Raw genomic sequence first — 26,111 nt, 5'->3', positions numbered from 1 at the left:
GACAGTGTATACCCACTCAAATACAAATGGCCTATGAAACAGTATCAGTCTCGCTATCAAGCAGGGAAATGTAGGATAAAACAGTAACTCACTAATTTTACCCTTCAGAGTAGCCCAAAACAATAATACCAAGCAGGAGGCTCTGGAGATGCAGCACACTCCTTAAATTCATAAAAGCCAGCCTAACCTTCAACCCAGAGATTCTCTATTGGACCATATATCCTCAGGCTAAGAAAAAAATCTCACACCCTCAGAGGAAGCAGGTACAGCAAAAAATCATTGCCTCATTGTTTGTGATAGTGAAAAATTGAAAACACGTAAATGGCTAGATAAACTCTGACCTGGACATCCCCATAAATGTAAGGCAGCAGCAAAAAGTAGAATGCAAGAACTCTATACCATTGCTGAGGTGAAAGAGCAAATTGCAGAATAGCACATATAGTCCGATGCCATTTATGTTCTTAAAACATCCATAAATTGATGCTGTGTAGTTCACGGAACATGCATACAACGTTCTGAAGGGTGTACACCATATTCATAATAGGCTCTGCTTTGGGGAAGCTAGGGAGGGAGAGGGCCAGGGCTGGGGAGGAGGGGAGCTAGTCAGATGGACCTTAGTTTTACATATAAATGTTTTTGTTTTTCTTAGGGAGAATATATGTATGTAATGCTTGTGTAATATTTTTAAGAGACAAAATTAGAGTTCTGCTCTCCCCCGCCAGAACGGCGTGGGCGAATGTGCCATTGCCCTTGGGAGGCCCAGATCCTCCGGGTTGGCCTGCGGGGGCCACATGTGGGGAAGGAGCGTCTGGGTGTGCTGGTCATTTGGCCCATGAGATGGAATGTCTCTTGAGGATTCTCTCTAATCCCCTCCATACTGGCCTCAGTCTTCCCTTAACAGTTGCCTAAGCAAGAAACTGCTTTTTCTTTAATTTCCCGTTACAAAATGGAGACTGGACACAAACAGGCTAAATACATCTTTATGTAACAGGAGGGAAGGAGAGTCGCATTAAATGGGAGCTGTTGGGTTGGGGCGGCTGGCACTTCCTTTGCCTGAGCCGCAGCTGCCTCCCTCCTGCCCCTTCGGGCGACCTTTCTCCCAACCCTCCCCGGCTGCTCTGAAGCACTTCTAAATTCTTCTCTGTCCAGACTCAAGGGAGGGTTCAGAGACAGGTGTTCTCTTGCCCACAGAGCCACAGCCCAGCTTCCAAGTTACCTGTTACTTGTCCAAGTACCCACCTCTTCCCCAGATTTTTGGCCCCAGGAATGTTCACCCATTTCAGGAAAACCCTACTATTTGTTAACTGCTGTCGGTGGACGCGGGCCCTTGCAGCGTCCGAAGAAAAAGAATTTCTTGAGACCCTCATGGGAGGACGGGGCTCTGTGGTACGGGTTTATCGATGATGTAGAATTAAGGGAGTTCTGGCTTCCCAAGATCCCACCTCCGTCTGTCTCACCATGGAAAAAGTCCAACCTGTCTGATAGGGCCAGGAGGAAGGCCAGTGCCCAGAGTTTAGGCTCCACATTAAAGTCAGTCCACTTCAGTGTCCAGCAGGCTCAGCGTGTGTTTCCAGCTGTAGTCGATTGCTGTGCTGTGGTATCCGGGCTCCCTCCTAGGGGCCATGGGCCACACGCCCATGGAGAGAACAGGTGCGTGCACCATGGCAGTTCAGGTCACAAGCAAGAGAGAACGAGCTTTGTTCCTCTGGGGTTATAACCAGGACCTTGGGATTGTGACAGACCAGGTGCTTTCTCAAAATGACCAACCGACCTCCCAAATATTTGCAGGCTTTGGATGGGTTCATCCCCCCTAGTTAGACTGACAGGCCTCTAGTGAGCATCGAGCTGCACCTTCCTCTGTGCACTGCAACAATCCCCAAGGAAAGGTAGTGAGGGAAGGTGGAAGGGAAGGAGGGAGGGAGGGACCAAAGGAGGGAGGGAGGGAGGGAGGGAGGGGCCTTAATCCCCTTGGGGAAGCAATCCTCTAATCCCCTGGGGTGTGAAGCTGTAGCTTTCTGGCTAGCAAGCAGGTTTATTATGCGCCTCAGTTTATTAAACTCAATATGTAGTTCCCTTTGCTCCTCTGTTCTAGTTACACTGATAACATACCCACAGGCATGCGTAGCCTCATTCCATTGTTAGTGTGATGGCCGCATCAGAATCTCACACCATGGTTAGCATCTGCACAAGAGATAAACACAGAGAGTAGCTTCAAAGGTTTTTCTCACCCTGTTGCCCGTGGTGAAGGGAAGTGAAGGCACTACCTTGTGCCAGACATTCATGCCCTTATCCCACCCCCACCCCCCAGCAGTAATAATGAACAGTAAGTGTTAATATCCCCATAGGCAAAGCAGCTGTGCCTCAGAAAGTAATTTAGCCTATGAGTCCCAGAGTCCAGATTGAAACCCAGAATGCCTGCCTCCAACGCCTTTTAACCTTTGAGCAATATTTGTCCCTTAGGGATTTCATCCTAGAAACCTTCAGAAGGCTCCTGCCTGCTTTTTGCACAACCTCCCTGGGTAAAATGAAAACGAAAGGTCAGTTTCTCCATGAATTTTGAGAGCCAGTATTTCTTTTCTGTGAGAATCCCCAGAACTCATTTCAAGTTGTTACTTGAATTTTAGATGAAACAGATAGAAAATGTATTTTCAGAGACATCTTACATTTTGGATTCAAAGGAGTGTGGAGGTTAGGAATTCCTTTGATATTTTTTGTGTAATGTGGGGACAACACAGTATATAAGCAGAGACCCATGTTCCCAGCCTATTTCTGGACCTTGAAGTCACATATATTTCACAAATGCGAAATGGAGGGAGTTAGCCCTCATCTTTCCCTGTAGATTCCTCAGCTTCAGTTTTACATTCCCCCAAGTCCTCAGTTACCTAAGGAATTTAAATTAGAATGGGAGAAGTAAAAATGTGAAAACCCTCCAGGACTTCCCCAAAGTCAACAAGATAAAACGGTCAACACACAATGCGGACAATGAGTTTCACTCAATGGAGCGCTGAGTTTCAAGTTTTGCTTTATTGAGAGGCAGAGCCAAGAAGCTGTGGGTACTTCCTTCCACTCACACCTTCATGTCCCAGCCAGCAGGACAGTTATGTTTAAAAGAAGAAACGTTGCCCTGGCGGGAGTGGTTTAGTTGCGTGCAGCGTCTTCCCAAAACCAAAAGGTTGTGGGTTTTACTCCCAGCCAAGGCACATGTGTAGGTGCAGGTTCGATTCCCCAGACCAGGTGAGTAAGATACCCAGTCCAGGTACGTGCAGTTCTCAGGCAGACACGTATGGGAGACAAGCAATGGAAGCTTCTCTCTCACATCGGTGTTTCTCTTTCTCCCTTCCTCTCTCTCTAAAAATGATGACAAAATGTCCCCAGGTGAGGATTAAAAATAAGTAAATAAAACAAGAATCATCTCAAAGGGTTGAGGGAATCGCTTCAGGACTAGAGCAGATATACATTTGTCACCCACATTTTTATGACCTGAATTTAAAAAATTTTTAACAGTGCATGAATGAACCCTTCCTTCACAGGAGAACCTGAAAGCAAGACTAACAAAAAACACTATCAGATGGTAATTATCCTTCCCCTTCCTTGTGTCCTTCTGAGTTGCTTTATCTATCCTGTAACATTTTGTTTGCAGCCTATGAGCAGTTACTCCCTGTTGTGGGTTGAATTATGCACCCCCACCCTGCAAAAAAAAAAAAAAAAAAAAGATAAGTTTGAAGCCCTAACCTCAGTACATCAGTATGTGACCTTATTTGAAAACAGAGTCTTACCAGATGTAATCAGGTTAAAAGGAGGCCGCTAGGGTGGGTCCTAATTCAATCTGACTGGTGTCCTTATAAAAAGGGGAAATTAGCACAGACACAGACATGCACAGAGGGAAGACCCTGCAGAGAGACACGGGGATGAGTCTACGTGAAGGCGGGGATTGGAGCAATGCGTCTGCATCCAAGGAACGCCGGAGGTTGCCGGCAGCTGCCAAAGGTTGGAAGAAGCGAGAAGACCCCCCTGCAGGTTTCAGAGGGAGTGTGACCCTGCTGACACCTGGATTGCAGACGTCCAGGACTGAGTCGCAATGAATTTCTATTGTCTGAAGCCACCCAGTTTGTTAGTGCTGCTCTAGCAAACTAATATAACTGCCTGCACCTGACCCTTACAAAATACACATCTAGGATAAAGTGAGATGGAGAATTTCAGTTCATCTGTCATAGGTAGAATGACATATTTTCCAAAGATGGTTGCAGCACCATCTCCCAGCCTTCCTGTGTATCTAGACCCTGGAAATCCCCCCATCAAGAGATGGAGTCTAAATCCCCTTTCGTTGAATCTGAATGGGTTTAGGACTCACTTTTGATGCTGTATGACTTCTGAGGCAGCTTCAGCCCTGCTTTCTGGAACACTTGCCTTGGAGCTGTGGACTGCCGTGCAAATAGTCCACTTGTCTTGAGTCTGCCGTGCTGTGAGGAAGCCCGGCTGGGCCAAATGGAGACCTGAGACCACCTGGAGAGAGATGCCCAGGCCGCTTCTAGATGCTCCAACAATTCTACAGGTTCAGATTCAGCCACCGTCTGATGGTACCCCCATGACAGACCCTGAGCCAGAGCTGCCCAGCCAACCCTTCCTGGATTCCTGATCCACAGAAACCTTAAGAGGTTAAAAAACAATTGTCATGTTTAAAGCCACTAAATCTGTTACACAACAATAGAAAACTAAAACAGTGTACTCTGTGCTTTGCATTGGTTGCTTTTCTTTAATTATAATTTTAAAAATGTATTATTTTATTACATCCAATTAAATAAATTTGTATATAGAGCAGAGGGAACACAACCACAAAATCTCAGTGGCTTAACATGATAGGATTTATTTCTCACTTGCTCAGAGTCCAGTGTGGATGTTACAGGTGGGGTGGCTCATCCCTCCGGCAGTGACTCGGGGATCCATATTCTCTGCTGTCTAATATCTCTGCTGTCCCCTGGTCTCCCTTTGGGGCCTCTGCTGGGTCACCTGTATTCAGGTGGCCAAAGAGAGAAGAGGGAGAGAGTGCAGGATTGTGCAGGATGTGTCAGGAGCCGGTCCTGAAGGTGACACACGTCATTTTGGTTCACGTTCCATTGGCTCGAACTACTCCTGGAATCCAGGGGACTGGGGAGTGCAGATTCGCTCTGCATCTAGGAGGCAAAGGTAAGTTTGGTGGGAGCATAGCAACAGATCCGCCACACCCACTCACGGGCCTGTGAACCTGAAATAGTCACACCTGAGAGATCAGCGTCTCTCGGTGTGGTCCGTCAGCATCAGAATCACCCAAGTGATTGTTACAGTGCAGGTCCTGTGGCCCCACCTGCCGAGTCCGAACCTCAGTAAGTGGGTTCTAAAAAATTGCATTTTTAGCGAATTCTCCCAATTATTTTTATGTACACTAAGGTTATTTAAAAAGTCACTTTACCCAGTTGTCCAACCCTTTTATTATACCAATAGCAAAGTTGAGGTCCAGAGAAGGGACGCGACTTCCGTAATTTCTTTTCAGCCCGAGGCCAGGGCTGGAGGCGGGGGCCTGTGTGCTGAGGCCCCGCCAGTCCTCCTGCCAGCCTGCCTCCCAGGGTTCAGTGCCTTAGCAGCCAGGGCGCGCATGAGGGTGTGCCCCGGCAGAGCATACTTGCTTCCTGACTTGTCCCAGGGGCCCCCAGTTTACCAACCACACATACGTGCCCCGGGACACCGAGTGGGGAAATTGAGCCCAACACTAAAGAATCACGTTTGCCTTGAAATGGCTCCTCTTGTAGCCAAGAGTCTCCTAAAGTTTCCGTTATGACCAGACCCAGTCCAGAATCAAGTCCTGTTATGTTTTGCACAATTCCTAGCAAGGCTTAGGAACCCCAAATAGTGTTTTATTTTAGAAATTGGAGTCCTGTGATAATTCCTCTTATGTCACTCTGAAGGCCCACTTTGTTTTTAAAGCTGTAATGTGCCCTAATTACACTCTGTTACGGCTAGCTCTTGGGGAGGCAGCGGTGGGAGGGAGAGGAACGGGAGGAGAGGGAAACTTCCTATTTTCCAGCTCTCTTGGCAAAAACAGCCAATGCTTATTAGCATTCATTTCACATAATTTCCATGATAATGCTATAATTTAAAACACTCTGACTCAAAGACCTAATAAAGGAGGTTAGACTTACTTTCTAAATTTGCTGCACAGATTGCTCATCTCTCTCCCACTCCATCAATCTTCCTTCTCTTAAACAAAATGTAAAATTTGGAACAAAGAGTGAAAGAAAGTGCCAAGGGTTGCCCGATCACCGTGTTAACATTATTTGGCTCTTCAGCAACAACGTTGTAAGCATTTGCGTTCTGGTTCCGAGCATGTATGTGAAAGGACCTACGTGAAAAAAACCTTCAGGTCACTTTCTACCTTCTGAGATTGAGGGGAGGGGCTGTGCTAAACAGGGGGTAAATTGTCAAAGATGCTTGTCATGCTCCCCAAACCCTGGTTAAAATCACTCACTTTTTTTTTAAGAGTGTCTTTATTTATTTTTAGAGAGGGGAAGGGAGAGAGAAAAGAGAGGGAGAGAAACATCAATGTGTGGTTGCCTCTCATGCGCCCTCTACTGGGAACCTGACTGGCAACCCAGGCAGATGCCCTGACTGGGAATCAACCCGTGACCCTTTGGTTCACAGGCTGGCAGTCAATCCACTGAGCCACACCAGCCAGAGCCCACTTACTTTGATTGTTAACTAAAGATTTTATAAGCAGAGGTTCACAGCTGAAACATCTGCCTTCCCATATTGGTGTGAAGGAGGATGCGTATGTGTGTAGGGTGTTCTCCAAGACCAGTGAGATGAGGGCTCCCCTAACCCTCCTGAGGTCTAGCTGGATGATTTGGCCTCCTGGACAAGAGATGATGGGGACCTCATCATGAACAACATGAGACCCGAACAGGACCTGCGAGCAGGGTTGATGGAGAAAACTAAAGATGCCCCGCGCCTCCTTTCTGTCAGTTTTGATCAGGCACTGACCCCTCACAGGCTGGCCCCTCACTTGGGGGCCCCAGGGTTGTTCCTGGTTCTCACTTACGTGGTCAGGAAGCTCTGCTGGAGTTGCTCAGCACAAGAAGACTGAATAGGGGGACAAGAGGTGGCCATGTCGGCCACAAAAGAGAGCAAAGGCCTGGCCTGGGGCAGCTGTGGGGTTCCTAGGAAGGACTTGGGCCTCCACACTGAACCAAGCTGTTTGGATGCTCTCAGATTCTCCCCAACTCCAGGCAGCCAGCCCCGGTTGTTTCTTCGGGTCAGGAAACCAGCAGCCTGTGGGAGCGAGGGTGCGTGTTCAAGGCCCTGGAGGGGAGGGGGATGGGGAGCGGAGAAGCTGGGACGGGGCACCAGTCACAGGAGAAGCCCCTCCCGGACTGCAGGGTCTGGCCACCCCAATGGACAGGAGCCAGGGGAGAGGGAAGAAGCGGGACTGGGTTTCACATTGGAGCCTGCGGGGCGGGTGGGGGGTGGGGGGGGCACTCTGCAGGAAGGAGCTTCCTTCCTTTATTATAGCACCAGTCCCACCGCTGGGCCACAGCCTCCTGCCAGACCTGTCTGCCAGTTGTTTTATGAATATTATCTTTAAACCTCAAAACCCTGAAACAAATAGCTCCTATTATTCCCATGTGGTGAGAAAAATGAGGCTCAGAGGGAAGGACTGACCTTCTGGCTGCAAAATTAAGATTTGAGCCGATGGGCCAGTGGGGGGCCCACAGTGCTGTGGTCACCTTAAGTGCTGGCCGCCGGCGCCAGGGGGCACAGAAGCAAACATGCTGCAGCATCTGTCTCAGCATTGGTCGGGTGACAATTTCCCATGTTTCCTCCATTTTGTTTCTTATGGTTGAAGGATTTGCTCTTTGTTATTGTTGGTTGTAAGAGAAGGAAGAACATAGAAAAGTGAGAAGCAGAGGGTTCACGGGATTGCGTGGGAGCCAGCGCTGGGCACGTGCACTGTGGAGAGGGGAGAGGGGAGGGCAGCGAGACCCAGAGGCTGCAGACACCCCAGGAGTGTCGCCAACTCCAGGCCTGTGCCACGGCGGGCTCCTGGCCTCCCTGGCTGGCTCTGGCTGGGACACGCGCAGACCTGCCAGAACCCTCTGCCTGGGCCCCAGGGTGGAGGAGTCACATAGACCTCTGAATAAATATCCCAGAGTTAAATATCAGAGGGAGGCCTTGCCACAGAGGCAGGCAATTACGACTTTGAAAAAGGGTCCTCAGTTTTTAGTGTGCAAACAGTCACCTGAGGTGCTTGCTTAAAAATGCTGCGTTTCCTCATCCCCACCCAGAAATTCTCAGGCCGCAGTTTGGAAATAAGGCGCCAAGTCTGCGTTGTTGAAACACCCCAAGCAAGTCTGATCCCACGGACCCTGGACCAGGCTAAGAACAATACTGACTTGGAGGGTAAAGGGGAGGACTCTGAAACTTTTCTTTAAAAAAACAGCTTTTTTTTTTTCTGTTGTCATTGTTTAATCTCATAGCACCCATTGTAGATGTAGGTATAATGTTTATGGAGCTGTCTTGCCGAAAGAAAGATACTGAACACAGCGGTTATGTGCATAATTGCAGTTAATTATTATGTTGTGGATGTATGGTTAAACAATAAACATTAACTTATAAAAAGTCTTATTAAAAGTTCCCTGTTATTTGCGATTAATCAAGGGAGTTCGTTCATTTATCCTCTTGATAACAATGTCGTGCGCTCTCGCGCTGTGGCTGGGTGGCTGGCACTGTGTGGGGAGCGGGGCCGGGGGCGGGGCAGGGGGGTGCGGGGGGCGGTACCGCCGGGGTCGGCCTCCGCCCTCGCGGCACCTGCAGTCCGGCCGGCCGGGGGCTGGAGGACATCTTCAACAACCGAGTGCATTTCAATTTTGTGTAAGTTTTTTCTTACTAGTTCAGGTATTTGTTAAATTCATTACTAAATACGGTTTTTATAAATATATAGGGATTTACATATAAACAAATACAAAAGAAAAAATTCTTATCAGGCTATATATTGTGATTTGAGGTTTTAAAAAATTGGTTAACATACAGATATGAACTTTCCAGGTACTCGCTGAGTGAGCTAGGAAGATGTATTTTTAATAAATTCTATACGAGGTTGGCTCATTTTGTTTCTTAGTCAGTGACTTAAGACTTTACCTCCAACTATGTTTAATTAAAATGTTTTAAGGTTACATTGATTTTTCCCCCCATCATGTCTCTGCATCTTCCCCTCATTTGTGAACATAGCACTATTAGGAAAATGGTACCCAAGTGCTTCCACACAAATGTACCTGAATGCAGATTTCTCATCCAGTGATTGGGAGCATGGAGAATTCTGATTCTGTGCTTAGCACATCCTTATGCTCTTCTCTTGCCTGAAATTTGAGTGCACCAATAGTCTATGAGAGAGTAGCTCAACATGAAACAGAATTGTCATCAATAACCTCTGCTTCTTGGTTTCCAGTGTTGCAGGCGGGGAGCTGTTTGACTTCTTAGCGGAAAAGGAATCTTTGACTGAAGAGGAAGCAACCGAATTTCTCAAACAAATTCTTAATGGTGTTTACTACCTGCACTCCCTTCAGATTGCCCACTTTGATCTCAAGGTATGTTGCTGAGTGTTAGCTAGATAGAAGCTGATGGAAACCACAGCATTGGCTTCCATTGGCTGCATTGGCTGTTTGTTTGCTAAGAAAGTTTGAGACATTTGTAAGAGATAACTTGTGTCGTTCCTGTGGGTTTAGCAAATGGAATTATCCCTGTAGATTAGCAAGTGTATAATGCATGCCTCCTGCAGAAACTGCAAGCTTTCTATGGAATAGAGGCTTAAGATTGATGATTACATTCTAGAATCCCTAAGGAAACTCGAGGGTCTTACCAGCCAGGTCTTTAAGCAAGGGAGCTGCGGTTGGTGATGGGACATTGTCAGCCTGGAGTGCCCTCTGTCTTCCTGGTCACTATCCCCCTGTGGCTGCAGGGCATGTAAGATAAAAGGTGCCTTGATCTCTACTCTTCCTCTTGATGCAAAGGCTATGGGCCTGACTCTTGTCACCAGCTATCAATCAAGCCAAACTCTGAGACCGGCTAAGTGGGATCATGCCTGGCTGGAGGCAGGGCATTATGGGAGAAAATGACATACTCCCAACCATCACAGAGGTTCTGGTATCTGGGAAGGTAAGGCACCCATGAGCAGCAACAGGGAGTGACAATGTTAAGATTCAAGATACAATCCAAGGCAGTGAAAAGACTGTCACAGAGCAGCGTGTAAGCAGTTGCCAAGTGAATGATTCAAATCATTGGAGCTAGGATAGAACTTTAGAGGACGAAGAATTTCATTCGTACTTATTCTAGTGAAGCTGTTAAAGCCCCATCTGGATCCCCCCAGCACTCATTAACACATACCCCAAAGACTGCTGTTGCAAATACCCACGGCCCTCTGCCCTGGGAGCTGGAAACGTCAAAGAGTAAATGCCCACAGAAGCAGCTCCTAGCAATGAAGGATGGAGAGGCGGTTGACAAACACCCTAACTCCCTCCTGCGTCCTGAAAGTTCCTGAAAGGAATGGCACTCCAGTCATCCCACCTTGATAAGACACCTTGCATCAGCTTCCTTCCATTTCTTGCCTCTCCATTTCTCTGCCAAGCGGCCCCCACATAAGCCACTTGCACCTGAATCCCTGTCACAGGTGTACTCCTGGGAGAACCTAAACCAAAACATTTCCTTTTCCTGGTGTTTTCTTGCATGTATTCTTTGTACCAATTTTTCAGTTGTTTTTTCAAGGGAGAGGAAGGACTATTCAGCCACCTTGTCCTCAGCACAGCATATCATGGCTGCTAGTTTTTTTAATTATAGTAAAATGAAGATAATGTATAATTTACCATTCTAACCATCTTCAAGTATGCAGTTCCATGGCATTAGCGTATTCACTTTGTTGTGCAACCATTACCACCATCCATTTCTAGAACTTACTGATCTTCCCACACTAAAATATGTGTCCAATGAACAGGAACTCCCCATCCTTCCCCAGCCCCATCTTCTCTAGCCACCATTTTACTTTTTGTCTCTGTGAATTTGCCCATTCCAAGCACTTCATACAAGTGAAATCATAGAATATTTATCCGTTTTTATCTGGCTTATTTCAGTTAGCATAATGTCTTTAAGGTTCTGCCACGTTGTGTCGTGTTTCAGAATTTACTTCCTTTCTAAGGCTGAGTAATATTCCTTTATATGTATCTACCACATTTTGTTTATCCACTCCTCTGTTGATAGACACCGGGTTTTTTCAACTTTTCCATTATTATGCGTATCGCTGCAATGAACATTGCTGCACTAATTTCTCTTTTTCTTTAAGCCCGAAAACATAATGCTTTTGGATAGAAATGTTCCCAAACCTCGGATCAAGATCATCGACTTCGGGTTGGCCCATAAAATTGACTTTGGAAATGAATTCAAAAACATATTTGGGACACCAGAATTTGTTGGTAAGTCTCTTTGCTCCTTTGGTCATTTATTTCTCATAAACATTATGTTGGTAAAATCTTCCCCTGCTGTAGCATCATTTCTCTGGTACGTGTTTCTGGTTTATACGTGTAGATGCTATCTGTTGGTGTGCTTCCTTCAAAAACTAAATGTGCATTTATTTCCTCTTAGCTCCTGAGATAGTCAACTATGAGCCTCTTGGTCTTGAGGCAGACATGTGGTAAGTAATGCGCCCTTGATGTTGTCATTTTTCTGATTTAATATATTGTTCTTCTGACATTTGTTTTTGTTTCTGTTTTGGGTCTAGGAGTATTGGGGTAATCACCTATATTCTGTAAGTACCAAAATCCACAACTTTTATTCTTTCCCTCTTCCTTTGAGACCATATGTTTTACTAATCAGTCATGTTGATCTCCTCAGATTATGCATGCTTTTTATGTAAACATTCATTTTACACCCCCAGAGCACGTTTAGTTTATACTAATCAAACATTTTCTCCTAATTCAAAATGAGCCATCAGAAACTGCAGCATAATCACTGGAAGAAAGCATGTCTGTCCATCCCTGAGAAAATCGGGGAGGGTTTTCTTTTTACGAACTAGACGCTGTTCCAAATTAACTTTTTAAATGCATCCTTTGCATTCAGCTGAAGCTTTTGTGCATGACAATTAAAATGCCCTATAGAGTATAATGGAATTCTAAAGAGATTGTCCAAGCACCAGATTATCATCTTATTCCTCACTCCCCTTATCCGATATTATGGGAATGAAATGACAACACCAGGGGTAATTGTTCCTGTTCTGTGCTCCACTTTATTAACAGCTTAAGTGGGGCCTCGCCATTTCTCGGAGACACTAAGCAAGAAACATTAGCAAATGTATCCGCTGTCAACTATGAATTTGAGGAAGAATACTTCAGTAATACCAGTGCCCTAGCCAAAGATTTCATAAGAAGACTGCTTGTCAAGGATCCAAAGTGAGTGTCTATTTTACTCGAAAGGTGCTCAGCCGTGGCCTCAGCCAGACGAGGGTTAGTCCCTGGCCTGTGCACAGGGCCATGTCTACAGGAACCTGGCTGTTCACTCCTGGCAAAGGGAAGTGCCGTGAGAAGTGCCTCAGACAACGCAGGCAGGGTCCTTTGTACCTGCGTAGTCAGTCCTGCAAGCAGAGTGAAGTAACTATACAAAGACTGACGTTTTCAGCTCGCTTCCATGAAGCAGGCCCCAACTGCATTTTCTAGAAGTTCTGTTTTATAGGCCCAGCCAGCATGGAAACAACATTAGTGTTTGCTTCTATGGTCACAGTGTTTTTTTTTTCTTTCCCCTCTCCTTACAAAGGAAGAGAATGACAATTCAAGATAGTTTGCAGCACCCCTGGATCAAGGTAAGTTGCATATTGTGACTGGCTTGGGTATTAGAGGGCATCCTGAAAGCCGTTTGTTCTAGGTTATTACTAGTAACTGTGGGTCCTAACCACAGGCCACCTCTGGAGTACTGTGTGTGCTACTGGTGCCCTATTTTAACACAACTAACAGATGGAAGTATGCTAATGATAACGGAGGTGGAGAGGAGAGACAGTTATCATATTTCGGGGTGACTATACACAGGGAGCTGAAGATCAAGCCTATTCAATACTTGTTTTGGCCTGTGGGGTGTTAGCTCCAACAATATTTTTAAATGTTTTTAAAATTAATTTCCAGCGTTTAAATATATCAAACCTGGATTTCCAACTTCTTTTGAAAAATTGGAAGAGCTTCCAAAACTGAGCCCTCATCCCACAAGGCCACCAGAAACTTGGCGCAGCTGCCTTTGTGCCAGGGCCTGCGGCCACCCCCTTGCATACCACACCGTTACATTACCTCCCTGTTGGCATTTAGATTAAAGAACCGAGGTCACCATGGATGAAGAAAAGGGAGCCCACAGAAAGTAACCTCACTGGGCGATCTGATCCCCAGTTCTTAACTGAGCAGGCCATAGTGGGTAGTCATGCCACAGGCATATAACTTTATTTTTTTAAGTTATTGCTTAATAAATGGATTAGCATGGCTAATTCTTGGAAGATATGCAATAACAAAATTTGAAAGTATTTATACATTACTTCTTTGAGTTAACCTGGCCATTTTATTAGCCAACAGTAGTCCTTCAATTTTCTGACTAATCAAATATTATATATTGTAAATTATAGCTTTAACAGGTACATAGGAGCAGAATAAAAGAACCAACATGTTAGAAAGCAAAGTTGCCTCTAGATGTTTTTAAACAGAGAGCAAAGAAATACTTCTATAGGACTGCATCTATTGTAATAAGATGCAGAATCAGTGTATCTGGTGAATCTAAAGTAGTTATCCCAGGCTGTGGAGAGAGGTTTATCCTAGAAACATTGTTACCAGACAGGGCCTGGCCTGGAGCTGGTCTGCCTAGGGCCAGCACATCGTGTGTGGGTCCTAGACTTCATGTAGGAGAGATTTCCCAGCGCGAGGTCAGTGGACTGTGAGGATGCATTTATTAAAGCTGGGGACAGTAAAACAAGGAGAGGCTTAGCATAGAAGAAACAACAGGAGAGCCTAGGCTGGCCTGCCTTAGCTGTCCGGGAAATCAGAGAAAAGGGCCTTGGGGACAGCTTCAGGGGATTGGCCTGGGACAAGCTGCCAGCTGCCCATTGCCAAGCATATCACCTTTTTTATTACAAGGTTTATCTTTACCTTAAGCAAGCCCTGTCCATTGTTGCTGTGCATCTGTGTTAACACATCTTTGAAATAAGGGGGCACCATCTTCAGGAGAGCCCACATCTTCTCTCTTCTAGCTATCGTGTAATTTAATCCCCACCTTGCTTTTGCCCATCATCACGTAATCGTCCTTAATTTTTTCATCAAAGAAACTGAATTGGTCATTCTCCAGAGCATTTGAAATCTTTCTCCCCAGCATCAGTTTAGTTCAAATAAACTTTTATAAAAAATTAAAAAAAAAAAAAAAGACCTGAAGTTCCTACAGCTAGAACAGAAGGGCCTAAGAGTGGGGGAATGTGGCAGTTACAGAATAAAATCATGGAACCAGTAAGCAGACAGGGGTGCGACGACCTGCAGTACAGAAGTCGGTTTGGGGCGGCTGGAGAACTCTGCCTGTTCAAGGTCCTGGCAGTTCTCTCATCTCCACGAGAAGTCGATGGTGTCTGTTCCTCTCAGAGGCAGAGCTACGTGGCTTCCTGAAAAAGATGCGGTAGAAGGCGTTCTGATGCCATCAGACAGGCTGAATTCACTGACCTCCGAGGTCCCTCCCAGCTCTAAATTACTTGATGATATTCAAGTTCGAATGTCTCATAACATGGCCTCACTGTGCATCTTGCCATTCCCAAACTCTCTTATGGAAAGTTGTGATTCAGGTTGGTCCAAGCTCAACTTTTCAGCTTTTCCCCAAGATCCAATCTGTACAGATCATACCAAACCCTCAGCCAGAGGTGTCAGCCTCTACAGCCCTAGGTGCCTAGATCTTGCATATTATCTCAATTTATTTTGATATTTGAGCAAGGTCAATGTGTGAGCAAGGATCCCAACTAATGAAAGGTCTCAAAAAGTTGTCATGTAAGACATTTCTGTAATTTGAGAGGTCTAATTTTTTTTTTCTTGGACTTTCATTTTAGCCGAAAGATACCCAACAAGCACTTAGTAGAAAAGCATCAGCAGTAAACATGGAGAAATTCAAGAAGTTTGCAGCCCGGAAAAAATGGAAAGTAAGATTATGATATGGAGGGATTTACAAGTTTATTTCCTGTTCATTTCAAACAATTGTATGAGCTTTAATAGTCACATTATCTACCATTACCAGCTTGCCTGGGACCAAGGACACAGGGCGAGACCATTGCATACCCTGCTTCTCAGAGGAGGGTCATGCCACGGTTTTGCTAGAGTAAGATCTAATTCCTCAAAGAATAAAGAACAAAATATCGAGAGGGAATGGATATCGGAAATCCAGTTCTGTAGTTTAATAATGAAAAGCAGACAGAGACGTTCTCTTTCTTCTGTTGTCTTGATTTGTAAGGCCTGTAGAATTATTCTTTAAGCAAGCATGATCCATCATGCCTGCCCCTGAAGAATACATGCTACCAGCAGTGAATGCCATCTCAAAGGCTGTCATTTGCACCAGTTTGAGTATTGTTATCATAAGCTCTCTCTCCTCCTCTCCCCCTGCCTTTATTTATCCTCTTTTTTCTTTCTTTAAAGCAATCCGTTCGCTTGATATCACTGTGCCAAAGATTATCCAGGTCGTTCTTGTCCAGAAGTAACATGAGTGTTGCCAGGAGCGATGACACTCTGGTAAGCAAATGTGTTTGCCTTGGTGAGGTTCTGTCTTAGCACTGTAGACTCAGAATGTCTAGGTTGTTTGATGTGTTCAACAACTCAGAAAACCTGAAGTCTGTAAATGTGAGGCCTACCCTTCCTCTACTCAGGATTGGAAGTTGAAGTGGCAGGTTTGATGTACTCTAGTGCTTCTTTCACCCTTTTTCTTTGTGTTTGGATTGGCATTATACCTACTCCCACCTTACTTCTTCTAACACTACCATTTACCTCCTCCCACACACACAGTTTGATAGAAGTGAGGCTGGCCAGTAGAAGAAGGAAGGGCTCTCATTTTAATTTTTATGAACTAAAATGAGTGCCTTCTATCCCTGGACGGTGTGGCTCAGTGGATTGAGTGCCGGCCTGCAACTGAAAGGTTGCCAGTTCAATTCCCAGTCAGTGCACTTGCCTGGGTTGCAGACCAGGTCCCAACTGACTGATGTATCTGTCACACATCGATGTTTCTCTCCCTCTCTTTCTCCCTCCCTGCCCCTGTCTCTAAATATAAATAAATAACATATAATATGAGAGTCTTCTGTTGCCACTGACCTAGGAGACTTCTGGATTGTAATAGTATAAAAGGGTCAGACAGTCCTCCCACTCAACATACATACACACCAGAAAATTAAGGAAAATGCAGTAGGGCTTGCTGGTATAGTTGGTAGTAAACCAGAAGGCTAAACCTACCTGTTTTGTTGTCATTGTTGACTGTCCAAAGCCCTTGAAAACAACTCTATAATTTTTTTTCCCTTAATCCAAACTGAAACCTAATCACAGATTAACTCTTCAGATATGACCAGACATATTTGAATTCAACAAGACTTTCCCCAGACAATTAGACAACGGGGCTTTGTTAACACTGGAGGTAAAGGGGACTCCAGGAAAAGCAGAAAGGGTGATTCTGTGGGAACCAGGCTACTCCTGTAACTGAATAGTCAGCATTTCCTGAGTGGAACCCAGGGATTCCAAGGGTAAAATCACGTATCAGCAGACACCGGCTCTTTCTTTTCCCCCTGAAGTCAGTAGTTTCCCTGAGGCTTGAGCTCCAGACTTGTAGAATAAGAAGAGACAGGAAATGTTAAAAAGAAGAAGAAGAAGAAGAAGGAGAAGGAGAAGAAGAAGTGGGAGAGAAAGAAGCAAGTTAGATGAAGGGAGAGGAAGAGGAGGAAGGCTGGATTTGGGAATTGCGTGAGGTTGAGAGCGGGACCAAAGAAAAGATAAAAACTATTCATCTAAGTAAGATGATGAGAATGAATAAATATTGTCCATTAAAATCTTCCTGAATAATCAGTTGGGAGAAATTACATTTACTACAAGAAAAGTTTAAGGTAGAAGAGGAACCCAGGGTGGTATAGGAGCTGCAGGTGGGAAGACTTCCTCCCAGACCTTGGTTCTCATTCATCTCCATATCCTGCCGATCATGAGGACGTGTTATAACAATCTTTTTGCTGTCTCTCTCAAGGACGAGGAAGACTCCTTTGTGATGAAAGCCATCATCCATGCCATCAATGATGACAACGTCCCAGGCCTGCAGCATCTCCTGGGCTCATTGTCCAACTACGATGTTAACCAACCCAACAAGGTCTGATGCTCTTCTGTCAGGGATAGTGGAGGGTGGCCGTGCTGGCTGTGCACCTTCAGGTCCATAGTGGAGAGACCCCAACTGCTTCTTCATTCTCCCTTCTACGTGCAAACTCCATACTGTGAAAAAACTTCTATTTTAGAGAGTGAAGTGACTTATAAGTAAGGTCTTTTTGCTTTCAGGGCCTTTTTTCATGCAAGGCTATCCCTCAGGTACCAATTACACTTCTAACCACAAAATTTTAAATCTACTCATCCTGCAAATGAAAATGTCACCTTTGATAGTGACTCCAAAAGAGGAAAGGCGCTGCGTTCTGACTGTCTTCCATTCCTGTTATGCGGCAGTCTTTAGGCACCTATTGAGACACAGGAAGGTGTGTGGGACAGCAATGATAGTTTTGGCTTTTTCTTTCCTACCAAACCTGAAAAATTATATTTTTTTCTTGCCTATTCCAGCATGGGACACCTCCGCTACTTATTGCTGCGGGCTGTGGAAATATTCAGATGCTGCAGTTGCTTATTAAAAGAGGCTCAAGAATTGATGTCCAGGATAAGGTCATAATTCTGTTTTATTGCAAATAAGTTAATTTTTTAAGCATTCCCAAATGTTTCTAATCCTAGAGGTAACAGAAAATAATATATATATTCCACTTCAGTTTCCTATAAAGGAAGATGAACTGCTTAAATAGCCTGGTCCAATCTAACATATGTTATAAAGAGGAAAATATCAGTCTTTTTCTGGGCTCTGTTTTTGAATATTAGCCTCTGTATGTACACTATCCCAGATTCTTCTCCTCACTGATCTCATTTACTGAACAGTGTTATAAGATGTCACATCTGGAAAGATTTTAACTGTCTAATTAATCTCAACAGAAATGTATTTGCCTGCTTGTTTATTAGGAACACAGAGAAGGATGATGTGCTTTGAGATATAAATCACATTGAAAGTATAGACATATTGATTGACAGCTGATAATCATTACAATGGCTCTGTCATCAGCTTCCATGGACTTTCAACAGAACCGTCAAAGGACTAGATCTAGCCCTTGACAATATACGGAATTCTAACCAGAAGTTCAGATAAAGGTTTTAAGAAAAAAACAACAACTCGTCATTTTGAAATAATTTAAGGTTTACCCACCCCCGCCCCGCAACATGCAAAGATAATACACAGAGCTCCTTTATCCCCTTCCTCCAGCTCCCTGGAACATTAACAGCTTACATCACCTCGGTCCCTATGCAAAAATAAAAAAATAAAATGGAAAATAAAAACTTTCACTCATGGAAGTTGCTTCTTGGGAGTTTGCCATCACATGGGAAGGGAAATCGGGTGTGTCTGAGGGACGTGCATTCAGATCCATCAGCTTTCTGGAAATGTGCCTCCATGTTTTTTCATACAGGGTGGATCAAATGCCATCTACTGGGCCTCTCGGCATGGCCACGTAGATACCTTGAAATTTCTCCATGAGAACAAATGCCCTTTGGATGTTAAAGACAAGGTAAGGCCACTTCTCTTCTTAGGAACAGGGGAAAGTAATAAAAGGCTTCATTTGAGCATCAGCCTGCCACGCACATCAGGACCCAATGAACAAGGATTTGGGACTAAAATCTTCCTATGGAGAATTTAATGTAGAAATTTGTTTTTCCTGGTGGCTTGCTCTAATATTGAAATCTGCTTTTAGCTGAAATCTGCCAGCTAGTTGCCACGACATGGAAGCAGTAAATTGCCTTGCATGAATAACATGAAAACTCAAAGTTCTAGTGGAAAGACAACCAGAAAGAGACCCCAGTCCTGATCCTCGCATTGACTCACCATGTGCATGTCTCTTTACCATACTCTGCATCTTTGAAGTGGCCGACAGTGCTGACCTTACAATCACTGGCACGAGAAGGATTAATGAGACAATGCGTGTAAAATAAGGCTTTGAGGGGCGAAGGTGTTATAAAAATTATTGACTTAGCAAGATACCTTACCTTCACATTTATGTTTCATTCACTCCATACCCCAGTCCTGCACCTGTTCCGGGGATTCTCATCCTTCTCGTCCATTATGGATTCTACTGTGCAGCCCTTCTCTGCTCCTAACACCTGCCGAATAATTTGTCATGTTTGTCAGAGCTGTCACATGCAGTTGTATGGATTGTGCACTGCACCATAGCTAAGAATGACATATCAAAGACACGCGAATTTATGATGGCAGTTTTCTGTCAGGTGGCAATATTTCGTTTTGCTTTGTTTTAATCGGTCTATTCTGGTAATTTTTTGGCAGATATAAGGAAAATACCTGAAGAAAGTTGCTTCCTTAAAATTACTGAAAATTACTTCCTTCACTGAAAATTATTATATGGGCTAAATAGTGATGAGAATATAAGAAATGAGATTCTAAACATAGGCAGTGAAATCTGAAACGTGTTAATAAATAAAACTATACATTTAAATATCTGCTGTATGATGAACCTTTTGTTAAAAGAGGGAGTTGTGTGTTTAAAGAAATCACATAGAGCATCAGTAGACAAAGAAATTTGAAAACAGCCATCGCAGACCAGGGAACGCATTCTCTCCTGGGGGGTTTATGACAAACAGGAGGAGCCAGGTGTTCGGGTTTACCACTAGCTATGGGCACTCCGCCCCGGGGTTCCTGGCCCCATCACCAGAGAGGCATCTGGATGGAGAAGGGTGGGCACCCCCCGTGGGGAGGATATGGAGCCAGGTGTGTGTGGAGTGGGCCTCTGGTCCTGTGCGTTCTAATCCCCACGGCCTGCTCCCAGGGGCGCTCTGAATCTTGGGCTGTTTCTTTTGCAGTCTGGGGAGACAGCCCTTCACGTGGCAGCTCGCTACGGCCATGCCGACGTGGTTCAGTTACTGTGCAACTTTGGCTCCAATCCCAATTTCCAGGACAAGGTGGGTCATGGTGGCTGGTGCCTTCTCTTCCTTCTGCTGTCTCCATGGATACACAGGCAGATAGCAATATGGCTCAGTCCTCTGAGTTTTGTCCAAGTTTCTGCTTAGATTCCATAGGGCAGAGCCTCACATAGAAGCATTATGTATATATGTATGTATGTATGTATGTATGTATGTATGTATTTAATTTATTCATTCATTTATTTAATCCCCTGGACAACCTGTGAGGTGGATTACTATTACTATCATTCTCATTTTACAGAAGAGGAAACTGAGGCAGGGAAATGTTCAGTATCTTGGCCCGAGTTCATACAGTTCATAAGTGGTGAAGCTGGGGTTTGGGATTTGAAACGACACAGTCTGGTTCCAGAGTCCCTGTCAGTAACCACAACACCAGAATGGTCTTTCACAGATGGACATGTGTGTCTAATGATGTCGACTATGAATACATAGCCTTACAACCCTATAGCCCTTATGGCAAACCCTTTCCTTGACTTACTAAAGTATGGTTATTCTATTTGCCACAGCAATAATACATCTATGTGACTCATCTTTGTTATATGCATGACAGAAATGTGAGGCATCAAGATTGTTAGAAGAATTCTTGTTCAAAGAAGTGCTCTCCTGTTAGTAATCTCAGATGAAGTAAACGAAGGCACTTTTATAAGAAAGATGCTAAAAATTCACCTACACTAGGGCTGTATCGTTCAAAAGAGCTGAGCTGTTGGTTTCAGTGGGTTCCCAAAAGTCAGTTACCACTCATATGCTGAGAATGCCAGATTCACCCAACGCACAAGTACTGAGAAAGAAAACTAATGAAGCGGAGGCCCATCTCTATTACTTCAGATAAATATTTCACCCCAATAGCCATTAGCTCATTCTCTCCGTTGCCTTGACTTTGCTGCCAAATTCAGCAGGAGTCTGATGACGTTACTGCAATCTCCTCCTCTACGCACTTGTCTCCTCGACCAGGAAGAAGAAACCCCCCTGCACTGCGCTGCCTGGCATGGCTATTACTCTGTGGCCAAAGCCCTTTGTGAAGCTGGCTGCAACGTGAACGTTAAGAACCGAGAAGGGGAGACGCCCCTCCTGACAGCCTCTGCCAGGGGCTACCACGACATCGTAGAGTGTCTGGCTGAACACGGAGCCGACCTTAATGCCTCTGACAAGGTACTTTGTCGGTGAATGTATCAAACGCACTGAGAAGAGACCTGGGGGGCTAGAGGGACTGAACTTTTCTAGATTCTGTTTAATAATTAATATTTATTCGTGGCATGTAGCAGAATTTATGAATTGACCACATTACTCAGGTCTCTTTTATTTTTACCCTTTTTAACTTGGAGCAGGTACAACGATGATGGCTGAGCCCAAGACAATACTCATTTAGGACTAAAATTGGCAACACACTATTAATTTGTAGATAAACAAAAGAAATAGGTGGTTTATTTATTTCCGTCACCTATTTTCTAGAAAGACAATAAACCACTCTTATTTCTCTATTCTAGACCAGGTATTCCTTTTTTAATTGAGCAAGTTCAACATAATCTGTTTTTATTGTTAACTTGTACTTAAAATGAGGCTGTGATGTTGACATATACAGTCAGATTTGGACACTGTAGTTAACTTAGTAACTGCCATTTGTGAGCATTTTCATGGTACAGAGAAGTGGTTCTTAACTAGGGGTGATCTTGCCCCCAGGGGACATTTGGTAACAGGTAGAGACGTTTGTTGGTTGTCACACCATGGGCGGGCATTACTATTGGCATCTAGTAGATATAGACCAGTGGTGCTGCTTATATCCTACAAACCCTCAGGACAGCACCAAACTGTCAATATGCTGAGATTAAGAAACTCAACAACAGATAAGTTACAGAAATGTTTCCAAACCCTCTACCCAGCTCCTGAAACTCAAGCCATCTGTTCACGGGGGATTCTATAATAGGTAGGAGGAATTCTCAGACTGGCCTTTAGTGAGATACAGAGGTTAAGAATGTTATATTTGCTTTTCATAGCCCTCGAGCAAATTACTTCACGTCGCTTTCTCAGTTGCTCCTGGTGTAAAGATTGCTGAGCAAATGTTTTTGAAAAGTATTTTCCACCTACTGAATAAAACAGACCATTGGAGTATCAACAATTCCTTAAGCCTATATATTCAGAGACAAAAAGAAGTGTCAAGTCTTTCTGCCCAATGTCCAATAAGAATGGCCAAGCGTAGATTAATCATGCTGATGGTGAGCATAGTCTGATTATTCATAGTGGAATGTATGGAGCCTCTCCCCACTCCAGAAGTAAAGTTTGTGGTTTCTTAATCCTCCTTCAGTCTTTGCAGCAGGGATCCTGTTGCCAGTTAAACCTGGTCCAATGGCAGCTGGAGAGTTGAGGCCAGGTACCTAAAGTGAAAGTGCTCACGGCCCCGGGTGTCTGTTTCAGGATGGACACATCGCGCTTCATCTTGCCGTAAGACGATGTCAGATGGAGGTCATCCAGACTCTCATCAGCCAGGGGTGTTTCGTCGATTTCCAAGACAGGCACGGCAATACCCCGCTCCATGTAGCCTGCAAAGATGGCAATGTGCCTATTGTGGTGGCCCTCTGTGAAGCCAAGTGCAATTTGGATATCTCAAACAAGGTAAAGCTGGAGGGAAAGATCCCTGAAGGGCCAATGTCTGTTGACCTGCTTCTGATTCTGTCCAAGTTTCTCTTTGCATCTCTCCATGGTTCATATGGAGAACAGGTATTCATATGCACCTGTTCTTTTTTATAGGACTCTCTACTTTAGGTCATATCTTACATGTGACTTTTGAATAATTTTGTAACAGAAGATGATTACATTAATAAGTACTTCCTTCCTAGCCTGGTTTACTACTTATGGATATTGAGAGGCAGCCAGACAGACAGACAGACACTGCCCACCTGTAGAGGAATCAGAGAATTGTACAAATTGGGGCCTCTTTTTGGAGCTCTAAGTCTTCAGGAAACACCTAATGAGTTATGATTTGATTGAAATTCCTAGGACCAGACTTCTCTTCTTAGCTTTCCCCCTTTGAGAGTTTGATGGTCAAAAGTTTATTACACCTTTTTTGTGCTAAATAAACTTTGTAAGAACAAAGAGAATACTATTATTTGGTGAATAAAAAAGAAATGAAAATAAATAATTCCATGTTCTTTTTACATCTCATCATGTTGACTTCTAGAAGGTAGCTAACACCTTCCCTTTCCCTAAATACCATCTAGATTTTCATTACCGGATAAGGTAAAAGTTGACTATTCATGTGGTTTTGACTCTGTAACTGTATGAAAGGCAATCACTACTCTATAACCATTATGTTAAAACAAAGTCCAGCTAACATTATTTTTAGTAATTGTGGGAAATGTTTTTAATAAATGGCAGGCATGTTACCAGCAAAATTTTATGATGATTTGTTTGAAGTAAAAGAATTGATATCTGAAACAGCTGGAAAATTTTACTTCTACCAAAAAATTATTCCTGTTGCACATTATGCGATTAATTCTAATGGAAATCGAAATTGGTAATCTTCACATTCTAGAAAAATGAATAGCCAATATCCTTGGTCTTAGCCATTAGCTGCTGGTTGCTCTCTTAGTTTATCCCATTCTAATCTTGCCAAATCAGTTATGTAAGTGGCTTAAGGGGAAAGCCAAATGTAATATTAAGAATCATCAAGAGCTTGGCTTTCCTTCTAGGAGTCTTTAAATGAATAAGAAACTGCTTCAAGGAACGTTGTAGCCCTCATTTGAATATTTAGATTTGGCCATTGCGTGCTCTGCTGAGGTGAGAAGAAGCACCGTGTCTCATGCTGTTTTGCACTAACCTAAACAAGGGACTGGGTGTTCCCCTCATGCCTAGATGCAAACAAAATGCACTTGTTAAATATGCTCCCTAAAATATCCCGCAACGTAGTCCTAGACTTTCATGTTGAAAAACAACAGGCTCATTTAATGGGAACTTTTTTTTTAATTGAACTTATTAGGAAGCCTCTACATTTTTGATACTGTAGATGACCATGGTAGTTCATATACACCAACATAGAATGCATCCAATAGATAATTTTGTCATTGAATTGAGCTCAGCTGGAGGAAAACTCATTAGTTTCACAATTTCAGCCTCTTAGAATCAGCAGCAAAGTTGAGACCATTCTTCAGAACCTGCCAGTTCAGCAGGCAGCTACTGAGCAGCTCCGGGTTCTTGGCCCTGCAGACAACCCCTCCCTCCGGCTGCCTCCCAGTGCTCAGAGGCTCAGCCCACAGCGACTCTGGGTCTCTCACCTTCTTTGGAAGGGTTGGTGTCAGCTTTTTTCTTGTTGTTGTTAGGAAAGATAATAGGGGTCTAGAGGAACTTCAAAGATGTGCAGAAAAGTAAAGAGGGAGACATTATTTCCCCAGAAAGCACAGCTGGGTTTACATGGACTCCCCCGAGTAACTGGCTGTCAGATGGACCCAGCACAGGGACAGCCCACGCCCCACAGGCAGACTGTCCCTCCTTCCCATGCTGTGCTTTTTGCTTTTTCCTTACCTGGATTCAGTGCCCCCAGAGATAAACATAGCCATTCAGATCCTGTCCCTATCACCAGGATGTGACACGAACTTGCCACTCTTCGACACTCATTGCAGTGTAACAGACCTTGCTCAGTCTTCCCTTGTCTCATGTGAAAATCAAGAGAGTGACTATTGAACTTGGCCATGTTAGAGAACACATGAGAGGAGAAGAAATAGATGACATGGAGCACACAGCCCTTAACGCATTGTTCCTTTTGTGTTGACTCTTCTCATCAGCAAAGATAGAGAAAGAGTGTTATACCCAAGCACGTGTACACCCAGATGCACACACGTGTACATCCAGGAGCAAGAGAGAGAATTCCGTGCCCTGCCTGACAGCACTGTGCCAACCAAGCACATGGGAAGGAGCTTGTGGACAGCAGGGTGGGTGGTTCTTGCCCTCAGGCTGCGTCTCAATACAATAGCATCTCATGTGGTGAACACAGCTGTGACAGATGCACAGGTGCTATGGAAACACTGACATCTGGACATTAAAGAAACTAGGGAAAGCTTTTCAGAGGCAACCATTTAAAATAATTGGGACTTGGACAGATGAAGAAGACAGGAAACTATTGCAAACCAAGGGAAACGTGTGTATGTTTGGAGGCTGTCTGAATGCCCCTATAGCTGACAAATGCTGTAGGGCATTTGAAAGCTTAATATCTGCCTTCTAAGTCACTCCAGAAGATAACAGACAAAACATAAATCTGTACACACCTTGCAGAATTATTTATAATGACAGGGAATGGAACCACCTTAAGTGGCCACCCTCAGCAGACTGGCTGAAAACTAGGACATATCCATATAATGGATATCATTTGGTTATCTGAAAAAATGTAGTCAATTTAGTTACAGACATGGAGAAGTATTCGCAATCTATTGTTAGGTGAGTGAAACAAGTGACAGCATAGGATTGGAGTATGATTACATCTTGATTTTTCAAATTATCTCCTTTTATGGATTCACAGATAAAAGCTTGGAAGGAAATGCCCCAAAGTGTTAAGTAGGGCTATCTCTGAGGGGGGAACCTGTGTGGAGGGGGAAGGCAGCGGAGGAGGATTTCTATTTTCTACCATTTATCTTTCTCTGAGCCTGTGTTAACTTCATAACAAAAACCTGTATTTGCACATAAACAGCATAAAACAGATACTCAAACTGTCTTGGTTCCCAGCATCTGTAGTGTCTCAGTAATTTTTTCAAGGTTCCCCCAGGGCGACAGAAATAACTAACGGTTCTGTTTTTAAGTAGCTCAGCCTAA

General features: G+C 44.2%; 1 protein-coding gene across 2 annotated transcripts in view; it reads left to right on the top strand.

The window, feature by feature from the left end:
- The window catches only part of DAPK1 (death associated protein kinase 1), a 178,058-nt gene that overhangs the window by 114,056 nt on the left and 37,891 nt on the right, over positions 1–26,111 (top strand). For both annotated transcript variants that reach the window (XM_054582936.1, XM_054582934.1), the window contains exons 4-17: positions 9,473–9,611; positions 11,357–11,486; positions 11,656–11,704; positions 11,792–11,818; positions 12,306–12,458; positions 12,820–12,865; positions 15,119–15,208; positions 15,699–15,791; positions 17,278–17,397; positions 17,853–17,951; positions 18,797–18,895; positions 20,199–20,297; positions 21,270–21,467; positions 22,728–22,925. In XM_054582936.1, coding sequence (XP_054438911.1) covers positions 9,473–9,611; positions 11,357–11,486; positions 11,656–11,704; positions 11,792–11,818; positions 12,306–12,458; positions 12,820–12,865; positions 15,119–15,208; positions 15,699–15,791; positions 17,278–17,397; positions 17,853–17,951; positions 18,797–18,895; positions 20,199–20,297; positions 21,270–21,467; positions 22,728–22,925 — 1,540 coding nt within the window. The remainder of the gene's footprint in view (positions 1–9,472; positions 9,612–11,356; positions 11,487–11,655; positions 11,705–11,791; positions 11,819–12,305; positions 12,459–12,819; positions 12,866–15,118; positions 15,209–15,698; positions 15,792–17,277; positions 17,398–17,852; positions 17,952–18,796; positions 18,896–20,198; positions 20,298–21,269; positions 21,468–22,727; positions 22,926–26,111) is intronic.

Source organism: Pteronotus mesoamericanus, unplaced genomic scaffold (assembly GCF_021234165.1).
Source record: "Pteronotus mesoamericanus isolate MK-2021 breed Mesoamerican mustached bat unplaced genomic scaffold, CSHL_Meso_final contig_73, whole genome shotgun sequence".
Taxonomy (NCBI): domain Eukaryota; kingdom Metazoa; phylum Chordata; class Mammalia; order Chiroptera; family Mormoopidae; genus Pteronotus; species Pteronotus mesoamericanus.
The sequence above is the reverse complement of the archived record's forward strand: the minus strand, read 5'-3'. Positions and strand labels throughout refer to the sequence as shown.